General features: G+C 57.8%; 2 protein-coding genes across 5 annotated transcripts in view; both read left to right on the top strand.

Moving 5' to 3' along the window:
• Positions 1 to 17,749, top strand: part of SHISA7 (shisa family member 7) — a 22,594-nt gene extending 4,845 nt beyond the window's left edge. For 3 of the 4 annotated variants that reach the window (XM_035287533.3, XM_035287531.3, XM_078360917.1), the window contains exons 2-6: positions 4,244 to 4,947; positions 6,302 to 6,456; positions 8,245 to 8,310; positions 9,426 to 9,575; positions 12,534 to 17,749. In XM_035287533.3, the coding sequence (XP_035143424.1) occupies positions 4,277 to 4,947; positions 6,302 to 6,456; positions 8,245 to 8,310; positions 9,426 to 9,575; positions 12,534 to 13,174 (1,683 nt within the window). In that variant the 5' untranslated portion in view covers positions 4,244 to 4,276 and the 3' untranslated portion in view covers positions 13,175 to 17,749. The remainder of the gene's footprint in view (positions 1 to 4,243; positions 4,948 to 6,301; positions 6,457 to 8,244; positions 8,311 to 9,425; positions 9,576 to 12,533) is intronic. The other variant, XM_035287532.3, reaches the window with a different exon arrangement.
• Positions 13,367 to 17,749, top strand: LOC103790092 (uncharacterized). The gene has a single exon (XM_054249530.2). It carries the CDS (start codon positions 13,367 to 13,369, stop codon positions 13,940 to 13,942), a length of 576 nt encoding a protein of 191 aa, XP_054105505.1. The 3' UTR covers positions 13,943 to 17,749.

The following is a 17,749-nucleotide window of genomic DNA, read 5'->3' as shown; positions in this document are numbered from 1 at the left end:
GCGTGCTGCTTCCGCTCTCCCTCCCTGTCCCCTTGGAGTTGTCAATGGCCTGGAGCTGCGTCTCCCTGGTGTGTGCACCACGTGCTTGCAGTTGGAGGAGCCAGTGGGATCCTAGCAGAGGCAGAGAGAGTGTCCACGGAGCCGGCGGAGGCACAGAATGGGGAGTGAGCAGAACCGCCAGCCCATACAGCAGCCTCTGTGCAGATGAGACAAAGGCACCCCCCACCTAGTCCAATCCGCTCTCCCAGGTCTGTGGTTTGGCAGGCAGATGGCACCCTCGTGTGCATTTGAAAAGGGCACTCCTTACCCCAGACGGATGCAACCCCACTGGCACACGCCTTGGGGAGGAGAGCCCAGCAGGATTTCAGCCTCTCAGTCAGACCCCCTTGTGCAGTGCACAACCTGCTCAACCCTACATGGCAGCCCTTAGTAAATGAAAGAATCCACAGAGCTGCATGCATGTGCAACTTCTGGAAGGGATGTCTCTCTTTGTGAGGAACAAAGGCATCCATGCACTACAGGTCACAGTGCTCAAAGACCTGAGTTCAAAGCCCAGCCCCAACTATTTGGCACCTTGGGACTCAGGCAAATGATGGGACCTCTTGGAACGTCAGTGTCCTCATCTGAAATGAGTGTGTCAATACACATATATGTGGCCAGCAGAGAATTGGGAGCATGTCTGGGGCTGCTGTTACCACTAGGCTGCTGAAATGACATGTGAGGGTCACCCTGAAGACAGGCCAGACCAGGATGGGTGGGAAGCAAGGGGCTCCCAGATGAAGGGAGCAGCAGGTGCACAGGCAGGAAGGCGGGAGCCTCTTGAGCATGAACTTGGAAGGTATGAAGGGAAAGGAAAGGATGAGAAGAGGAACTCCTGGCAGAACTGGAATTTTATTCCGGCTGTGACAGGAACCAGAGTGTCGATACGGAAGTGTTCGATACCATCCAACCTGTTTCCTTTTTTTTTTTTTTGAGATGGAGTCTCACTTTGCTGCCAGGCTGGAGTGCAGTGTCGCGATCTCGGCTCACAGCAACTTCCGCCTCCCAGATTCAAGAGATTCTCCTGCCTCAGCCTCCCAAGTAGCTGGAATTACAGGCGCCCGCCACCATGACCGGCTAATTTGGTATTTTTAGTAGAGATGGGGTTTCACCATGTTGGCCAGGCTGGTTGCAAACTACTGACCTCAAGTGATCCACCTGCCTCAGCCTCCCAAAGTGCTGCAATTACAGTTGTGCGCCACTACAGCCCCTGTGTCCTTTATAACTATTTCAGTGGCATTAGCACATTCATGAGGTTGTGCAGCCATCACACTATCTAGTTCCAGGGCATCTTCCTCACCAGAGAGGCCTGGCACCAATTAGCGGTCACTCCCCATGCCCCTGTCCCCAGCTCTGCACAATTATTAATCGGCTTTCTGTGTCTATGGATTTGACTATGGTGACATTTCATCTTAGTGAAATCATATGCTACATGAGCTTTGTGGCTGGCCTTTTCCACTGACTGTAATGTCTTCAAGGTTTGTGCATGTTGCGGCTTGTATCTCAGCCCTTCTCCCTTTTCATGGTTGAGTAATATTCCACTGTGAGGGTAGGCCGCAGTCGGTTTGTCCACTCCTCCTCTGCTGTGTGCTCACATTGTCCCCAGTGTCTGGCTGTCATGCAAGGCACTGCTATGAACATCCCAGGGTAAGTTTTGTGTGGACACATGTTGTGAACTCCTCGGGGTACGCTCTGTGGAGTGGAAGTGCATGGTAATGCTGGTTAGCTTTTTAAGGAACTGCCAAACTCTCTTCCACAGTGTAGGCCAAGCCACTTCTAAGACTCCCATTAAACACCCAAGTGGAAGTGTCCAGGGGGCAGTGGGGTATTCTAGCACAGTCAGGGGAGGGTCCAAGCTGGAGGTGAAAAGGAAAGTTGAGGCCCCACAAGGGAAGGAGATGGAGCTAACTGGGGCTCCGGGAGGCTCACCTTCCAACCCCTGCCCATCCCCACTGCCAGCAGTATTGTTGACAGTGGTGTGGTCTCTAGGCACACAGGCGATGGGAAGAGGCATAGAACAGAAAATGGCACCAACTGATATTTATTGACTCAGTCCCATCTACCCCCATCCCTTTATGCTGCTCTCATTTTTCACGGCTTCATTCATCATTCCTTCATATTTCCTCTAGGTCCCATTCATTTGCGTCCATCTGCTGACCGTGTCCCCTTACTGGCCCGTAAACCCCATAGAGGCAGGGACCTTGTGGGCTCATTCACTGCTGCATCCTCATGCCAGGGAGGCTGCTCAGGAGACATTGAATGAAGATTTGCAGAACGAATGCACATCTGCACGGCGTGCGGGGTCCTGGGAAGCTCCGTGGCAGCCTCCCGGCTGCCTCTCAGGGCAGGGCTGTTAGCATCAGGGTCTTGCAGAGGGGAAACGTGAGACCCTGTGGGCAGTCACCCCAAACCTGCAGGTGGAGCTCAGATCTCTCCTTCTCCTGGAACTGAGGCCAGCCATCTTCCCCACCCCCATTATCCCTCCAGGTTGGGTGGGGGGGGGAAAGGGGGTGGTCTAGGACTTGGCTGGACTGTTGCCATAGAAACAGCTGGAAGACCAGCCCCACCTGGCCCCCCACTCCCACCTCTCTTCTCCATCACCTTTTCTCTCTTTTTTGAGACAAGGTCTCACTCTATCATCCAGGCTGGAGTGTGGTGGTGCAATCACAGCCCCCTGTAGCCTTGATCTCTGGGGCTCCAGTGATCCTCCCACCTCAGCCTCCTGAGTATGTGGGACTATTGGTGTGCACCATCACGCCTGGCTAGTGTGTGTGTGTGTGTGTGTGTGTGTGTGTAACGACAGGGTTTTGCTGTGTTCTCCAAGCTGGTCTCCTGCTTGAGCGATCTGCCCACCTTGGCCTCCCAAAGTGCTGGGATTTACAGGCGTGAACCACTGCACCTGGACGACCCTTTCTCATCCTGTATCTTCCCTCTGAAATAGCAGCAGCAGCGAACGCTTTCATATTTCACCTGCAATGTGCCCGGCACTGTTCTAAGCTCTGTCCGTATCTTCACTCAGTTCATCCTCCTGCCCACTCAGATAACCATCCTCATCCCCACTTTACAGCTGGGGGAACACAGGGCGCTTAGATAAGAGCCAGTCAATGTGAGGCAGCAGGCAGGAGGTCCAGCAGGGAGATAAACCGCCTTGCTGTGGTTCAACTGTGGACAGAGACACTTCAAACCCAACACCGTAAGCGTAGTGTGTGTATGTGTGTGAGAGAGAGAGGGAGAGAGAGAGAGAGGGAGAGAGAGAGGAGCAAGAACAGGAGAGAGAGACACAGACAAGAGATCCCTTGATTATCAAGACATAAATAAAGGAGAGAGACTGGCATTTGGGGGCACTGAGGACCTTACCGTGTAAGTCGGTGACTCTCCACCGGGGCAGCTGTGGCCTCCTCCCACCAGGGGCACATTTGGCAATGCCTGGAAGCATCTTACATTGTCACAGCTGGGGGGAATCCTGGCATCGAGAGGGCGCTGCTAAACATTCTGCAGTGAGACAGGCTCTCACCACAAAGCAGGATCAGTCCCCGAATGTCAGTTGAAAAGCCGTGCACTGCCTATTCCTACTTGCCGGGTCTATAAACTCAAATTCTCAACTTCTCTCTCTCTCCCTCTCCCCCCCCTTCTTTCCTCCCCCCTTCCCAGGCTCCCTGACTCCTCCTTTCCCACCCACCCCTCATCTGTCTCCCTTCCTTCCCTCCCCGGCCCCCACTCCCCTTCCCACCCTCTCCACCCTTCCCTCCCTCCCCTTCCCTCCCTGCGCTCCCTCGGCTGCCTCCCCTGCCCTCTCCTCGGGCCGCCCCCGTTTCTCTCCTCACCTCGCGCCTCGCCTCGCTTCCTGTCCTCTTGTCTGCACACCCTCTGGTGTCTGTCGACCCTCCCAATCTCTTCTCCCCATTCATCTCTCGCCCGATCCCGGTTCTCTCCGCCCCTGCTCGTTTCTCTCCCCCGGCCGTGCCCTAGCGCGTTTCCATTGCTCCCCAATCGCCGCCCACCGCGCGTGGGGCGGCCAACTTGGGCCCACGCAGCGCGGCTCCCTCCGCCCTTCCTGCCTCCCGGCGCCTGTTGCTCCGCACCCTCTGGGCCCCCAGCCCACCCTCTGGCGCCCCCCGCCCACCCACCCACCTCCACGTTTCTCACCGTCTGACCGTCTCTCTCCCGCCCAGCGCTCCAACCTCTGCTCTCGTTCTCCCCGCAGCCTGGCGACCCTGTGCGACCCCCTGCACGCCCCATGCCGGCCCTCCTGCTCCTCGTACTCCTGGCCTCTAGCGCCGGCCAGGCCGGGGCGCGCCCGTCCAACGCCACGAGCGCCGAGCCCCCGGGCCCGCTGCCCGCCCTGCTGGCGCACCTGCGGCGCCTGACCGGGGCGCTGACGGGCGGCGGGGGCGCGGCGAGCCCGGGCGCCAACGGCACCAGGACCGGCTCCGCGGGCGGGGCGGGCGCGGCGGCCCGGGCGCCCCCTCCCGCGGAGCTCTGCCACGGCTACTACGATGTCATGGGCCAGTACGACGCCACGTTCAACTGCAGCACCGGCTCCTACCGCTTCTGCTGCGGCACCTGCCACTACCGCTTCTGCTGCGAGCACCGCCACATGCGCCTGGCGCAGGCCTCCTGCTCCAACTACGACACGCCGCGCTGGGCCACCACGCCGCCGCCGCTAGCCGGGGGCGCTGGGGGCGCTGGGGGTGCGGGCGGGGGACCAGGCCCCGGCCAGGCCGGGTGGCTGGAAGGGGGCCGGGCGGGGGGGGCCGGAGGCCGCGGGGGCGAGGGCCCCGGGGGCAGCACAGCCTACGTCGTGTGCGGGGTCATCAGCTTCGCCCTGGCCGTGGGCGTCGGCGCCAAAGTGGCCTTCAGCAAGGCGTCCCGGGCCCCGCGGGCGCACCGGGAGATCAACGTGCCCAGGTGCGTGTGCTTTCCGCGGAGGGATGGGGAGTCTGGGGCGGGGCCCGGCGAGGAAGGTGGGGCCCTCCGGGGAGGCGGGGCTGCAGGGATGGGGCGCGGTCAGAGACCCAAGTGGCGGCCGTCGGCGGAGCTGGAGGTGGACAGGGGCTGAGAAAGTCGCGCCAGAGCCGATCTGGCTATTCCCGAGTGGTGCAGGGAGGGGGAGAAGCTCAGGCTCTCATTCATTCCACACATATTTCTTGAGCATCTTTTGTGGGCCAGGAGCTGGGGATACAGCAGTGAACAAAAGAAGGTCTCTGCCGTGGTAGAGAAGGCTGACTTCCCAAATCCAAGTTCAGGGCCTCCAGGCTGCGTGACTGTGGGCAGGTTGCTTAACCTCTCTGTGCCTCAGTTTCCTGTCCGCGCAATGAGACTAATCATCGTCCCCACCTATTCGAATTGTGATTAGCTGAGTTGATTCATGTAGAGTCCTGGCAAACCGTAAGTGCTCCTTAAATGTCAGTGGCCGAGTCCGTAAGAAGGCGAGTCCGTAAGTCAGTGGAAAGTGTTGGGGGAGAGGGCGCTGGTCACAGGAAGTGACCCGAAAAGGCCTCGGAGCAGAGACCCGAAGGAAGGGAGCCAGCCACGCAGAGATCTGTGGGCGACAGGTTTTGGGCAGGGGAAACCGCATGCAAAAGCCCTCGGTGGCCTGCAGGGCAGGGCAGCGCCCGGGCAGCAGGAGGCGAGGAGAAGCAGGCAGGCCTGGGGTGACTCTAAGTGTGCTGGGGCCACCGTAGGGTCTGAGCTCGGGCTGTGCGTGAGACGGGATTGTGCGGGGTGAGGGTGGACGCGGGGAGACCCGGAAGGAGGCTGTTGCCGTGATCCAGGTGAGAGATTGCGGAGCCGGTGAGTAGTGGTGGTCCGACTGGGTATACGTTTTGGAGGTTCCATCCGTAGAATTGCTGGAAGGTAGGAAGGGAGGAAAAAAAGGGGTCAAAGTAATTTAAGGTTTGAGGTCCGTGTCTCTGGGTAAATGGAGCACCCGTTGTTGCCATGGAGAAGGCTGCAAAAGGAACTGGAATGGGGTCCCAGATTCAGGGTGGGGAGAGCCCACAGGGAAGTGAGAGGGACCACGGAAGGGGTGGGGTCCACGCGAGTTAAGGCAGCACACCTCGAGCAGGAAGTGTGGCCCGAGAAAGCAGGACATTGGAGGGGGCGTGGCCAATGAGAAAGGGGCGTGGCCAGTGGCTGAAAGCAGGCTGAGTGACAGATGCCCCAAGGGCAGGAGCAGGGAGTTGAGAGAAGCCTGGGCCCTCCTTGCGCCCCCTGCCAGCCCCAGACCCCAGGCCGCTGACCACCTCTCTGCCACCTTTAGAGCTCTGGTGGACATTCTGAGGCATCAGGCGGGGCCTGGGACCCGTCCGGACCGGGCCCGAAGCAGCTCCCTGACCCCTGGGATCGGTGGCCCCGACAGCATGCCCCCCAGGACGCCCAAGAACCTCTACAACACCGTGAAGACCCCCAACCTCGGTGAGTGGACGTGGGATACGGCGCAGACTCCGTCTTTGGCCACGGCCCCTCGTGCTGTAGCCCCCCCCCCCCGCATGGCAGCTCCACCCCCATCGCCCGGGCCCCACCCCCGCTCTTCTACGTCCGCCTTGCACGGTAGGGTCCTGCCCTGCGCCATGCTGAAGGGGCACAGTCCGTAGAGAGCCAGACCCCCTCCCTCCCCTCCTGTGAACCCCCCTGGGTGGGCTCCATGGACACCTTGGTGATGTAGGTTTAGACATTCTCAAGCCCCTGCGCTCGGTGTCAGACCACCCAACAGCCAACTACACACAAGGACACAACCAGCAAATGTGTCAGGACCCAGACCGACTGGGTTGGAATTCTGCTTCTGCCACTGTGTGACCTGGAGCAAGCGACCTCACCTCTCTGGGCTTCAGTTTCTCCGCCCGTAAAGAGAGAAACGTAACAGTACTCCCTTCATGGGGTTACAGTGAAGGGCAAGTGAGCTGATGAAGCAGGTGCTTAGAAAAACGTGCAACACGGAAGAAAATGCTAAGTGTGAGCTATTGCTATTGTTTAATATAGTTATATACTTAAAATACGACATGTATCATATTTAATATATACCATTTAAGTGTGATATCGATCATTATATTATAGTTTGTGATGAGTGCATCAGTGGAGAAGGCCAGGGAGCTGTCAGGGGGACTGAGAAGATCTGGTCTGGTTTAGGGGCAGGAGGGCTTCTCTGAGGGAGAGGTGTTTGAGCAAAGGCCTGGAGAAGTGGAATTACTGGGGCTGGGAAGCTCTGGGTGGCAGAGCTTGTGAGGTGGCCAGACTTGAGGCCAGGGAGAGGGTGGCTGGTGACCTCAAAGAGGGCCCTTGAGTGCCAGGCTGGGCTGAGGAGCTCTGCCTCTGTCCTGATGGCGATGGAGAGCCACTGAGGAGCTGGAGCAGGGGAGCAACACAGTCAGTAGTGGGTGGAAGAACCCATCCTCTGGAACCCATCTGAAGGGGAGAGATGAGAGGAAAGAGGCCCCAGAGGAGGCTGGGATGATGGTCCAGGCAGCAAGAGGACGGGGACGGAGCTGGGGTTGGGGATGGAGAGGAGAAGAGACATTGGAGCTGGATCTGAGGCAGACAGGAAGAAGGGCTTCAAGGCAGTGAGAACAGCACGGTGGTGTGTGCAAAAGGCCTGTGGCAGGACCACACCGAGCTCACTGGAGACAGCAGCGCGGCTTGAGGGAAGGGCTGAGAGATGGGGCTGCAGGCATCCGACGGGTCCAGGTTTTGAAGCCTCAAACACCGTTCCTGGGTTCGACTTTGTCCCGTGACAATGATCCATGGGAAGGCTGTTGAGCAGTGGAGGGGCAGTTACTTCAGTGAGGCTGATCATGGAGATGGATGGGCGGGATGGCCAGAGGCTGCTTTAGTGATCGAGGAGGGAGAGGACACATCAGGGCAGAGATTCAGGTGTCAGGAGGAACCAAGTGGACATGAGTGGGAGGTGGAAAGAAGTAGCAAGGAGAACCCCCAGATTCTAGCCTGGGCACGGGGGGGAGGGAACGGAGGAATTTGGGACAGACCACTTACCCAGCCCTGAGCCTGTGCCCACACTTTCCACCTTCAAGTCCCCCAGCCTCAGTTTCCCCCATGTGGCCAATGGCATGGGTTGATCTGTGAAGCTCTAACAAGGACCTGCATGTGGGGCCGACCTTGAGGCCAGAGTCCTTCCCAGAGATCAGGGCCGCGGTGCCAGCTGGGAGTCAGCGATGGCAGTGACATCACCTCCCTTCTCGGTCCCCCCAGATAACCTGCACCACAACTACCTGCACCTCAACGTCAACAGCCCCAAGCACCACGACGCCACACTGGGTATGGAAGAGGGCCTGGCTGCGGGGAGGAGCAGGGCTCCTTCCCTTCCCCTTCTGTGTTGGGCCAGCCATGCCAGGCGCCCGGTATAGAGCAGGAGCAAGGCCCCTGTGAGCCCAGTCCTCATGGCGCTCATGGTCTGGCCAGGTCACCAAGTGAGCCTCAGTTTCCTTGTGTGGACGCTGAAAGTGGTCATCTCTCTCCCACATGGTTGAGGGGAAGGTGCACGGAGCCTGGGGCCAGGCACCCAGTGGGTGCTGACGAATGCCCGGTGCCCCCCTCTTGGGGTCCTCTTCCCCAGCATCAAGCCTGTCTCCTGGAGTGGAGGGGGTGGGGTGAAAAAAGGGAGCCGAAACTGCTGGAATTCTGATGGGCTACAATCTCAGATTTCTAACTCCCCAAAGAACTACTGGGTCTGAGGGAGGAGGGGCTGAGGGCTTGGACTCCTGGGTCTGAGAGGGGAGGGCTGAGCCTGGATCTTGGGTCTGAGGGTGGAGGGGCTGGGAGCCTGGACTTCTGGGTCTGAGGGAGGAGGGGCTGGGGTCTGGACTCCTGGGTCTGAGGGAGGAGGGGCTGGGGTCCTGGACTCCTGGGTCTGAGGGAGGAGGGGCTGGGGTCTGGACTCCTGGGTCTGAGGGAGGAGGGGCTGGGGTCTGGACTCCTGGGTCTGAAGGAGGAGGGGCTGGGGTCTGGACTCCTGGGTCTGAGGGAGGAGGGGCTGGGGCCTGGACTCCTGGGTCTGAGGGAGGAGGGGCTGGGGGTCTGGACTCCTGGGTCTGAGGGAGGAGGGGCTGGGGCCTGGACTCCTGGGTCTGAGGGAGGAGGGGCTGGGGGTCTGGACTCCTAGGTCTGAGGGAGGAGGGGCTGGGGGTCTGGACTCCTGGGTCTGAGGGAGGAGGGGCTGGGGGTCTGGACTCCTGGGTCTGAGGGAGGAGGGGCTGGGGTTCTGGACTCCTGGGTCTGAGGGAGGAGGGGCTGGGGGTCTGGACTCCTGGGTATGAGGGAGGAGGGGCTGGGGGGTCTGGACTCCTGGGTCTGAGGGAGGAGGGGCTGGGGGTCTGGACTCCTGGGTCTGAGGGAGGAGTCTGACTGACCCTGGTCCTGCCCCCTCTAACCAGACTGGCGAGCCTTGCCGCCGCCCAGCCCCTCCTTGCACTACTCCACGCTGTCCTGCTCTCGGTCCTTCCACAACCTCTCGCATCTGCCCCCGTCCTACGAGGCTGCCGTGAAGTCCGAGCTGAATCGCTACTCCTCCCTCAAGAGGCTGGGTGAGTCCTAGCAGGGGCAGGGGGGGCGCTGAAGGGATGCGGGCGGGGCCAGAGCCTGGGTTCAGCACCATGGACAGTAGCCCGAGCGCCTTCCCGCGGTTTAGACCCAGTTTGTTGCAGTTCCCTGAGGCACCTTTGTAACAGAATCATTTCTGGTTTGCTTTTTTAAAATGCAGCCTTCGGGTCTCCCCTCCCAGGACGTATTGTTGTATTCATCAGAACTTGGACTTGCGATTGGTAGAAATACAACTTAGGCTAAAGGGAAAATATTCATTGACTTGATCACGGAAAGTTTGCAGGTCACCAAATTGGGATGTGGCTGTTTCGGGGGCTGAAGAGCTCTCTCCGCTCTTTAGGCGGCCGGCGGGCCTCATTTTCAGACAGTCTCCCCTCGTGGAGGCAACGATCACCCTGCAGATGTTCAGGCTGCCGTTCTACCAGCTCAGGGGCCCTGGCAGGGAAGAGTCTCTCCCAACAATTCCAGCAAAAATCCCGGGCCTGGATGCCATTTGGGTCACATGGGCACTCCTGAACCAACTCTGATTGGACGTTTTCCAGCCTGTGGCCCACCTCTGGTAGTGGAGCAGACTTCAAACGTCTTTTTCTTCTTTATTATTATTACTTTTTCAAGACAGGGTCTCACTCTGTCACTCAGGCTGGGATGCAGTGGCACTATCATAGCTCACTGCAGCCTCTACCTCCCCAGGTTCAAGCGTGATCCTCCCACGTCAGTGTCCTGAGTAGCTGGGACTAAGAGCTTGTGCTGCCATGCCTGGCTAATTTTTGTATTTTTTGTAGAGACAGGGTTTCACTGTGTTGCCCAGGCTGGTCTCGAACTCCTGGGCTCAAGCAAGCCACCCACCTCATCCTCTCAAAGTGCTGAGATTATAGGCATGAGTCACCATACCCAGCCAGAAATGATTTCCCTCCTCCTTCTCCTCCTCCTCCTCTTCCTCTCTCCTCCTCTCTCCCTCCTCCCCCTCCTTCTCCTCCTCTTCCTCTCCTCCTCCTCTTCCTCTCCTCCTCCTCTTCCTCCTCCTCCCCCTCCTCCTCTTCCTCCTCCTCCCCCTCCTCCTCTTCCTCCTCCTCCCCCTCCTCTTCCTCTCTCCTCCTCTCTCCCTCCTCCCCTCCTTCTCCTCCTCTTCCTCTCCTCCTCTTCCCCCTCCTCCTCTTCCTCTTCCTCCTCCTCCCCCTCCTCTTCCTCTCTCCTCCTCTCCCCCTCCACCTTCTCCTCCTTCTTCTCTTCCTCCTCCTTCTCCTCCTCCTCCTCCTCCTCCTCCTCCTCCTCCTCCTTCTCCTTCTTCCTTTTTTGAGATAGAGTTTCACGCTGTTGCCCAAGCTGGAGTGCAAACACCATTTCGGCTCAGTGCAACCTCCGCCTCCTGGATTCAAGTGATTCTTTTGCCTCAGTCTCCGGAGCAGCTGGTATTGCAGGGACTCAATCCCGTGCCCAGCTAATTTTTGTATTTTTAGTAGAGATGGGGTTTCACCATGTTGGTCAGGCTGGTCTTGAAGTCCTGACCTCAGATGATCCACCCACCTTGGCCTCCCAAAATGCTGGGATTACAGGTGTGAGCCACCACACCCAGCCCAGCAATGATTTTCATATTGTGACCCATGAGACACACACACACATATATACATACACACATGTATTTTTAATTAAAGGAAAGCGTTGAAACTTTTTATTATGATCATTTGCAAACGTGCAAGTAGAGGAAGCTATAAAATCGGTGCCACGTTCCCATTCACTCGTTCTTAATAATTAGCCACACTCTGTTCATCTATCCTCCCTCCACCCCACCTTTTGGTGGATTTTTTTTTTTTTTTTAGAGACAAGGTCGGCTGGGCACGGTGGCTCACACCTGTAATCCCAGCACTTTGGGAGCCGAGGTGGGTGGGTCACTTGAGGTCAGGAGTTCAAGACCAGCCTGACACATAGTAAAACCCCATCTCTACTAAAAATACAAAATTAGCCAGGTACGATGGTGCATGCCTGCTAATCCCAGCTATTTAGGAAGCTGAGGCATAAGAATTGCTCGAACCCAGGAGGCGGAGGTTGCAGTGAGCCAAGATTGTGCCACTCCACTCCAGGCTAAGACAACAAGAGTGAAACTCAGTCTAAAAAAAAAAAGAAAGAAAGAAAGAAAAAGAGACAAGGTCTTACTCCATCACCCAGGCTGGAGTGCAGTGGTGGAGTCATGGCTCACTGCAGGCTCAACTTCCCGGACTCAAGCAATCCTCTCACAACAGCCTCCTGAGTAACTGGGACTACAGGCATGCACCACCATGCTTGGCTAATTTTTAAGTTTTTTGTAGAAATGGGGTCTCACTATATTGCCCAGATTGGTCTTGAACTCCTGGGCTCAAGCGACCCTCCTGTTCAATCTCCCAAAGTGCTGGGATTACAGGAGCCAGCCACCTTGCCCGGCCTTGGTGGATTCTTTTAAACTAAATCTCACTCATGATTTGATTGAAAAATCACACACACACACACACACACACACACACACACATCTGAAGTAAGAATTATGAACCAGCACTTACCCCGATTCCCTTAGTACATAAACATTTTCTGATAGTTTTCTCTTCTATTTTATTTCATTTCTCTAAACGCTGCTCACTACCTACAAAATCAACATCACAATGCAACAGGTCACAACTCCAAGTGTGAATAACCTTGCTACAGGATGAAAGGGAGGGGGTCAGTGGTTCCCTAAAAGCAATAGTTGGGTTCCACTCCAAAAAGAAGGTTCAGACAGACGCAGGGGAAAAAAATATGACCCAGCATTGTGGGCTGGGCCTGGGAATCTGCATTTTGGCCACACAGCTAGCCTGATGCCCAGGGTCCCTGTGGGGGCGACAGACCTGCATGGGAGCGGGATGTGGGGAGGCAGGAGAGGAGGGCTCTGGATGCGCGGGGACCCACCGCTGTGGCTCTTCCCCCTCTACCCGCAGCCGAGAAGGATCTGGACGAGGCCTACCTCAAGCGCCGGCCCCTGGAGTTGCCCCGCGGCACGCTGCCCTTGCACGCACTGCGGCGGCCGGGCACGGGGGGCGGCTACCGCATGGATGCCTGGGGCGGCCCCGAGGAGCTGGGCCTGGCGCCGGCGCCCAACCCACGGCGGGTCATGTCCCAGGAGCACCTGCTGGGAGACGCCGGCCGCTCGCGCTACGAGTTCACGCTGCCGCGCGCGCGCCTCGTGTCGCAGGAGCACCTGCTGCTGTCTTCGCCCGAGGCCCTGCGCCAGAGCCGCGAGCACCTGCTGTCGCCCCCGCGCAGCCCCGCGCTGCCCCCAGACCCCACCGCGCGGGCCAGCCTGGCCGCCTCTCACTCCAACCTGCTGCTGGGGCCTGGAGGACCCCCAACGCCGCTGCGTGGGCTGCCGCCACCGTCCAGCCTGCACGCCCACCACCACCACGCCCTGCACGGCTCTCCGCAGCCCGCCTGGATGTCCGACGCCGGCGGGGGCGGGGGCACGCTGGCCCGCAGGCCGCCCTTCCAGCGCCAGGGCACGCTGGAGCAGCTGCAGTTCATCCCGGGCCACCACCTGCCGCAGCACCTGCGCACCGCCAGCAAGAACGAGGTGACTGTCTGAGGCCAGGGCCGGGGCTGGGGGGCTTCCCGGGCCCCCGTCCCAGCCTGGATCCCCCGACACAGGCGCGCACACGCCGGGAGCCTGGGGCCTGGAAAGGCCCTTGGACAGGAGTCAAAGCCTCCTTCCCGGACGTCCTGGCAGACAAGATTCCTCCTCCTATTACGTCACTGCTTGAGCCAAGGCCTCGTTCCCATGATGTCATCCCAGAGGAAGAGGCCGGCCCATGAGGTCATCGCTGGAGGCCATGTCCATGTTCTACGATGTCCTCAGAGGCTTCCTTCTTGTGGTGTAGTAACAGAGAAGACGCCTTGTCCCATGACATTCGTTCCTGTGACGTCACTGCAGAGACAATCTCACCTGGATGACGCCATCTCTAACTCCAAGGCCTCTTTTGACATCATCGCCATGGGGAAGATATTTTCTCCCTGTGTCTTTGCAGCAGAGAAGGTGCCTCTGTCCTGTGACGTCATCATTACAGACAAAGCCATCTTCCTGGGACACACCGCAGGGGAAAATGCCTCACTAATTGTGTACTCACTAGACATAAGGCCTGCTTTTCACAACATCGTCACAGGGACCCTGCCTCCTTCCTGTGATGCCATCACCAGAGAAGGTGCCTTGCCCTATGACGTCATCAGAGGGACCGTGCCTCTTCCTGTGATGTCATCACCAGAGATGACAACTCACTCTGGGACCTCTCCAGGAGGAGATCACTTCTGCGATGCTACGTGCTCTGAGACAGGACGAGGAGATGCCACCGTGTTGTAGAAGGCAGGGCAGGCCCAGAGTCCAGGACCACCCCAGGGCCGATGTCAGAGAGCAGAGAGGGACCCTGTCCACGGACGTTGTCTGAGGGAAGCACTACTGTGGAGCCGCCCATGTGGAGGGCATCCTCCAGAGATGATGGTCTGTGTAGGCTGTTGGCAGTGATCTCCCTGCCCCCAGGGCTGTGATGGCATCACCAGAGCTCCCTCCTTAGAGGCACTGCCCACTCTGGAAGGCCGTCGGTATTGATGGAGCCACCAGAGTTACTGCCTTGTCCCACCATGACTTAGCTTGGTCGTTCCCTCCCCAGACCCCAGGGACATACCCAGCAGGATCTCTGCCAGACCCGCTGAGGGCAAATGGGGCTTGGATCCCATGCCTGTGCAGTGACTCCTGGGAGACAGAACCTGCGGGTGGCCTTCTGCTCCCAGGAGACCACTCTGGATCACCAGGATCCTGGAGTCCTGGCACTCATAGGTATCCCTTAGCCTGGCCTCACTCTTCTTTCTGCCATATCTATAGACAATCACTCTGGCAACAAAGTCCTAGCCTTCTCCTGGGGGAGGTGTTTGCGGTGCACCTATTCTTGTCCTCACTGACATTGTCAGCACCACACAACACCCGCTGCTCATGATGGCACTGCACCCAGGGTCAAGTGTTACCCATGTCTGAGGATGGAATCCTTCCCCAGGATTCCCTACAACCCACAACTACAGTATCATCCCCTTCCAGAATTTACCATGACTAATGGTATCGCCATCTCCCAAGACTCCCCATAGCCAATGGTGTCGCCATCCTCCATGATTCCCACAACCATGGTGTCATCAACTTTCAGGATCCACCACAGCTGGTGGTGCCATCGTCTCCTAGATCCCACCATGACCAATGATGACATTACCTTCCAGAATCCACTATGCCTGACAGAGACATTCTCTACTGAAATCCACTAGGACTGATGATGCTACCATTTCCCATAATCCCTCATGTTGTGATGTCATCACCTCCCATGATGGAACCATGGTATCATCTCCTCCCGGGATCCACTCACCCATGTTGTCAGCACATCCCAGAATTCATAACACCTAATAGTGTCACGATTATCTACAAAGACTCATGAAAGCCATGTGTCATCACCTGCCAGATCTGCTTTAACCTTGTATCTTCATGTCCCAGGAGTTACCGTAGCTATTGTTATCAATTCTCAGGATCCACTCCAATCATGATGTCATCACCTCCCAAGACCCACGATGCCCCATAGTGTCATCATCATTTGCAAGGATCCATGGGAGCCATGGTGTCATCATCTCCGGGAATCCACTTCAACCATGTGCCACCACCTCCCATGATTTCATTCAACCATGTGCCACCACCTCACAGGATCCATGAGAGTCAATGGTGTCATCTCCTAGGATCCCCATAACCCTGGTGTCTTCATCTCCTGTGATCCATGAGATCCAATGCTGTCACCGTCCACTAGGATCCCCATAACCCTGGTGTCCTCATCTCCTGTGATCCATGAGGTCCAATGCTGTCACCACCCACTAGGATTCCCATAACCCTGGTGTCTTCATCTTCTGTGATCCATGAGGTCCAATGCTATCACCATCCACTAGGATTCCCATAACCCTGGTGTCTTCATCTTCTGTGATCCATGAGGTCCAATGCTATCACCATCCACTAGGATTCCCATAACCCTGGTGTCCTCATCTCCTGTGATCCATGAGGTCCAATGCTGTCACCACCCACTAGGATTCCCCATAACCCTGGTGTCTTCATCTCCTGTGATCCATGAGATCCAATGCTGTCACCGTCCACTAGGATCCCCCATAACCCTGGTGTCTTCATCTTCTGTGATCCATGAGGTCCAATGCTGTCACCATCCACTAGGATCCCCCATAACCCTGGTGTCTTCATCTCCTGTGATCCATGAGGTCCAATGCTGTCACCGTCCACTAGGATCCCCATAACCCTGGTGTCCTCATCTTCTGTGATCCATGAGGTCCAATGCTGTCACCATCCACTAGGATTCCCATAACCCTGGTGTCTTCATCTCCTGTGATCCATGAGATCCAATGCTGTCACCATCCACTAGGATCCCCCATAACCCTGGTGTCATCCCAGAATCCACTGCAACCATGTGCCATCATCCCCCAAGCGCCATCATCTTAGGAGCCAAGTACCATGACAAGCTGTATTTCAGTTTTCCTCTGGAGCCACATGGTACTTACAGTTGTTCACTTAAGGGGAACCAGCACAAAGGCCCTATTCCCATTTCTACAAAGTGGACAGGGGTGGGGCCACATGCCTCCCTCTGGTGACTTCACCCCCACTCTGGCCCTCCTTATGTCTCTGCCTCACTCCTGACCAAGGATGATGCCTGAATCAACCCCACCACAGATGTGGCCTCAGCCAGCCTCACCTCGGCCCCCAGGCCCCTCCTGACAGCATCTCTGTTCCTCACCCAGCCAACTGATTGGTGACAGGGTCCACCCAGCAACCTCTCATCAGCAGAGGGGGAGCATTCCAACCCTCGGGTGACACCACTACCCCCTGCCAATCCCTGTCACCTGGGCCCCTACTAGGATCAGCACTTCCCTGGCTCCTGCCAAATTCTCCTCAGAGACCCCTGATCCCCACGGGACGGGCCAAAGCTGGCGACCGACCTGGGCCCTTCCATGCTGTTCTGCTGGCCTGATCCTGCAGCAGGACACTGCAGAGCAACAGTCCCTGCCAGCACATCTGCCAGGGCCAGGGTGCTCCTTCACCTCCCTCCCTAACGCCCTGACACCCCCAGAGCCTCCAGGGGCGGCAGGAAGTCCCCAGCACCCAATGCACAATCTGCCCTGGATTCTCTTTGTACATAGCCATGTTGCGGGGGCGGCCATTTCCCCATTCTTAAAGGGCTACAAGCCCCTCCCCCAGCCCCCAGGGCGAGGTGGGGGGGGCCTCTTCTTCCTCCCCTGGGCCGTCCCCCTCCCTCCTATGTCTCCCCTCAAACACTGGCACCTCACGCTCCTTCTGGTCAGGAGCTTGGGGCAGAAAGGTGGCCCTTGGCTCCCACCACACTGAGGAAATGGTGGGGGTTACCCAAATCTACCTAGGCCCCAGTGCCAGTTTTTCAGCCCCACCGCTTCTAGCTGCTCTGAGGGGCTCCTCCCATCCCTTCCGGGGCCTAAAGGAGCCAGCTGGAGCACCCGCCCCTCCCAGTCCCTCCCCTCTGCTCAACACCTCCACAGAACACTCAGCTTTCTCCAGCCCCCAGGATTTGGGGATTTGGGCCTTTCAGCTTTTGTATGCCCCCCTTCACTAGCTCGAGCCCAGCCTGGTTCCAGGAATCCTGCCCCCAGCCCTGTCCCCATTCAGTCAGCACAGGCTGCCTGACGCTGGGGCCTTGATTTGCTCTCGAATAAGCCATAGAGGGGAGAGGTCTCGAGGGGTGGGAGCAGCTGTGTACTGCCGATTCCCCTCCACACTTCCTTAGCTGGGGTCCCAACAGCTGAGTCTTCCCCATTCCCCAACAAATGCACACAAACCCATGCATACACGCATGCACACACGCACACACACACATACACACTCACACACACAGAGGCATCTCCCCTTCTGGTTGGCGGAGCTAGGGAGGGGCGGTTCCCCAGGAGAAGATAAACAGTTCCACACCCGAAGACCCTCCAACAGCTTCTTCCTCCCTCCTCATCCCTTCCTCTCTCCACTCCCCTCTCCAACACTGGCCCCTTCCCCTCCCCCTGGTGAGGACAGCCAGAGTTGCTGCGACTTGGTATTTTTTGGAATAAATAGACATTTTCCTGA

The sequence above is a fragment of the Callithrix jacchus genome, chromosome 22, assembly GCF_049354715.1.
Source record: "Callithrix jacchus isolate 240 chromosome 22, calJac240_pri, whole genome shotgun sequence".
NCBI lineage: Eukaryota > Metazoa > Chordata > Mammalia > Primates > Cebidae > Callithrix > Callithrix jacchus.
The sequence above is the reverse complement of the archived record's forward strand: the minus strand, read 5'-3'. Positions and strand labels throughout refer to the sequence as shown.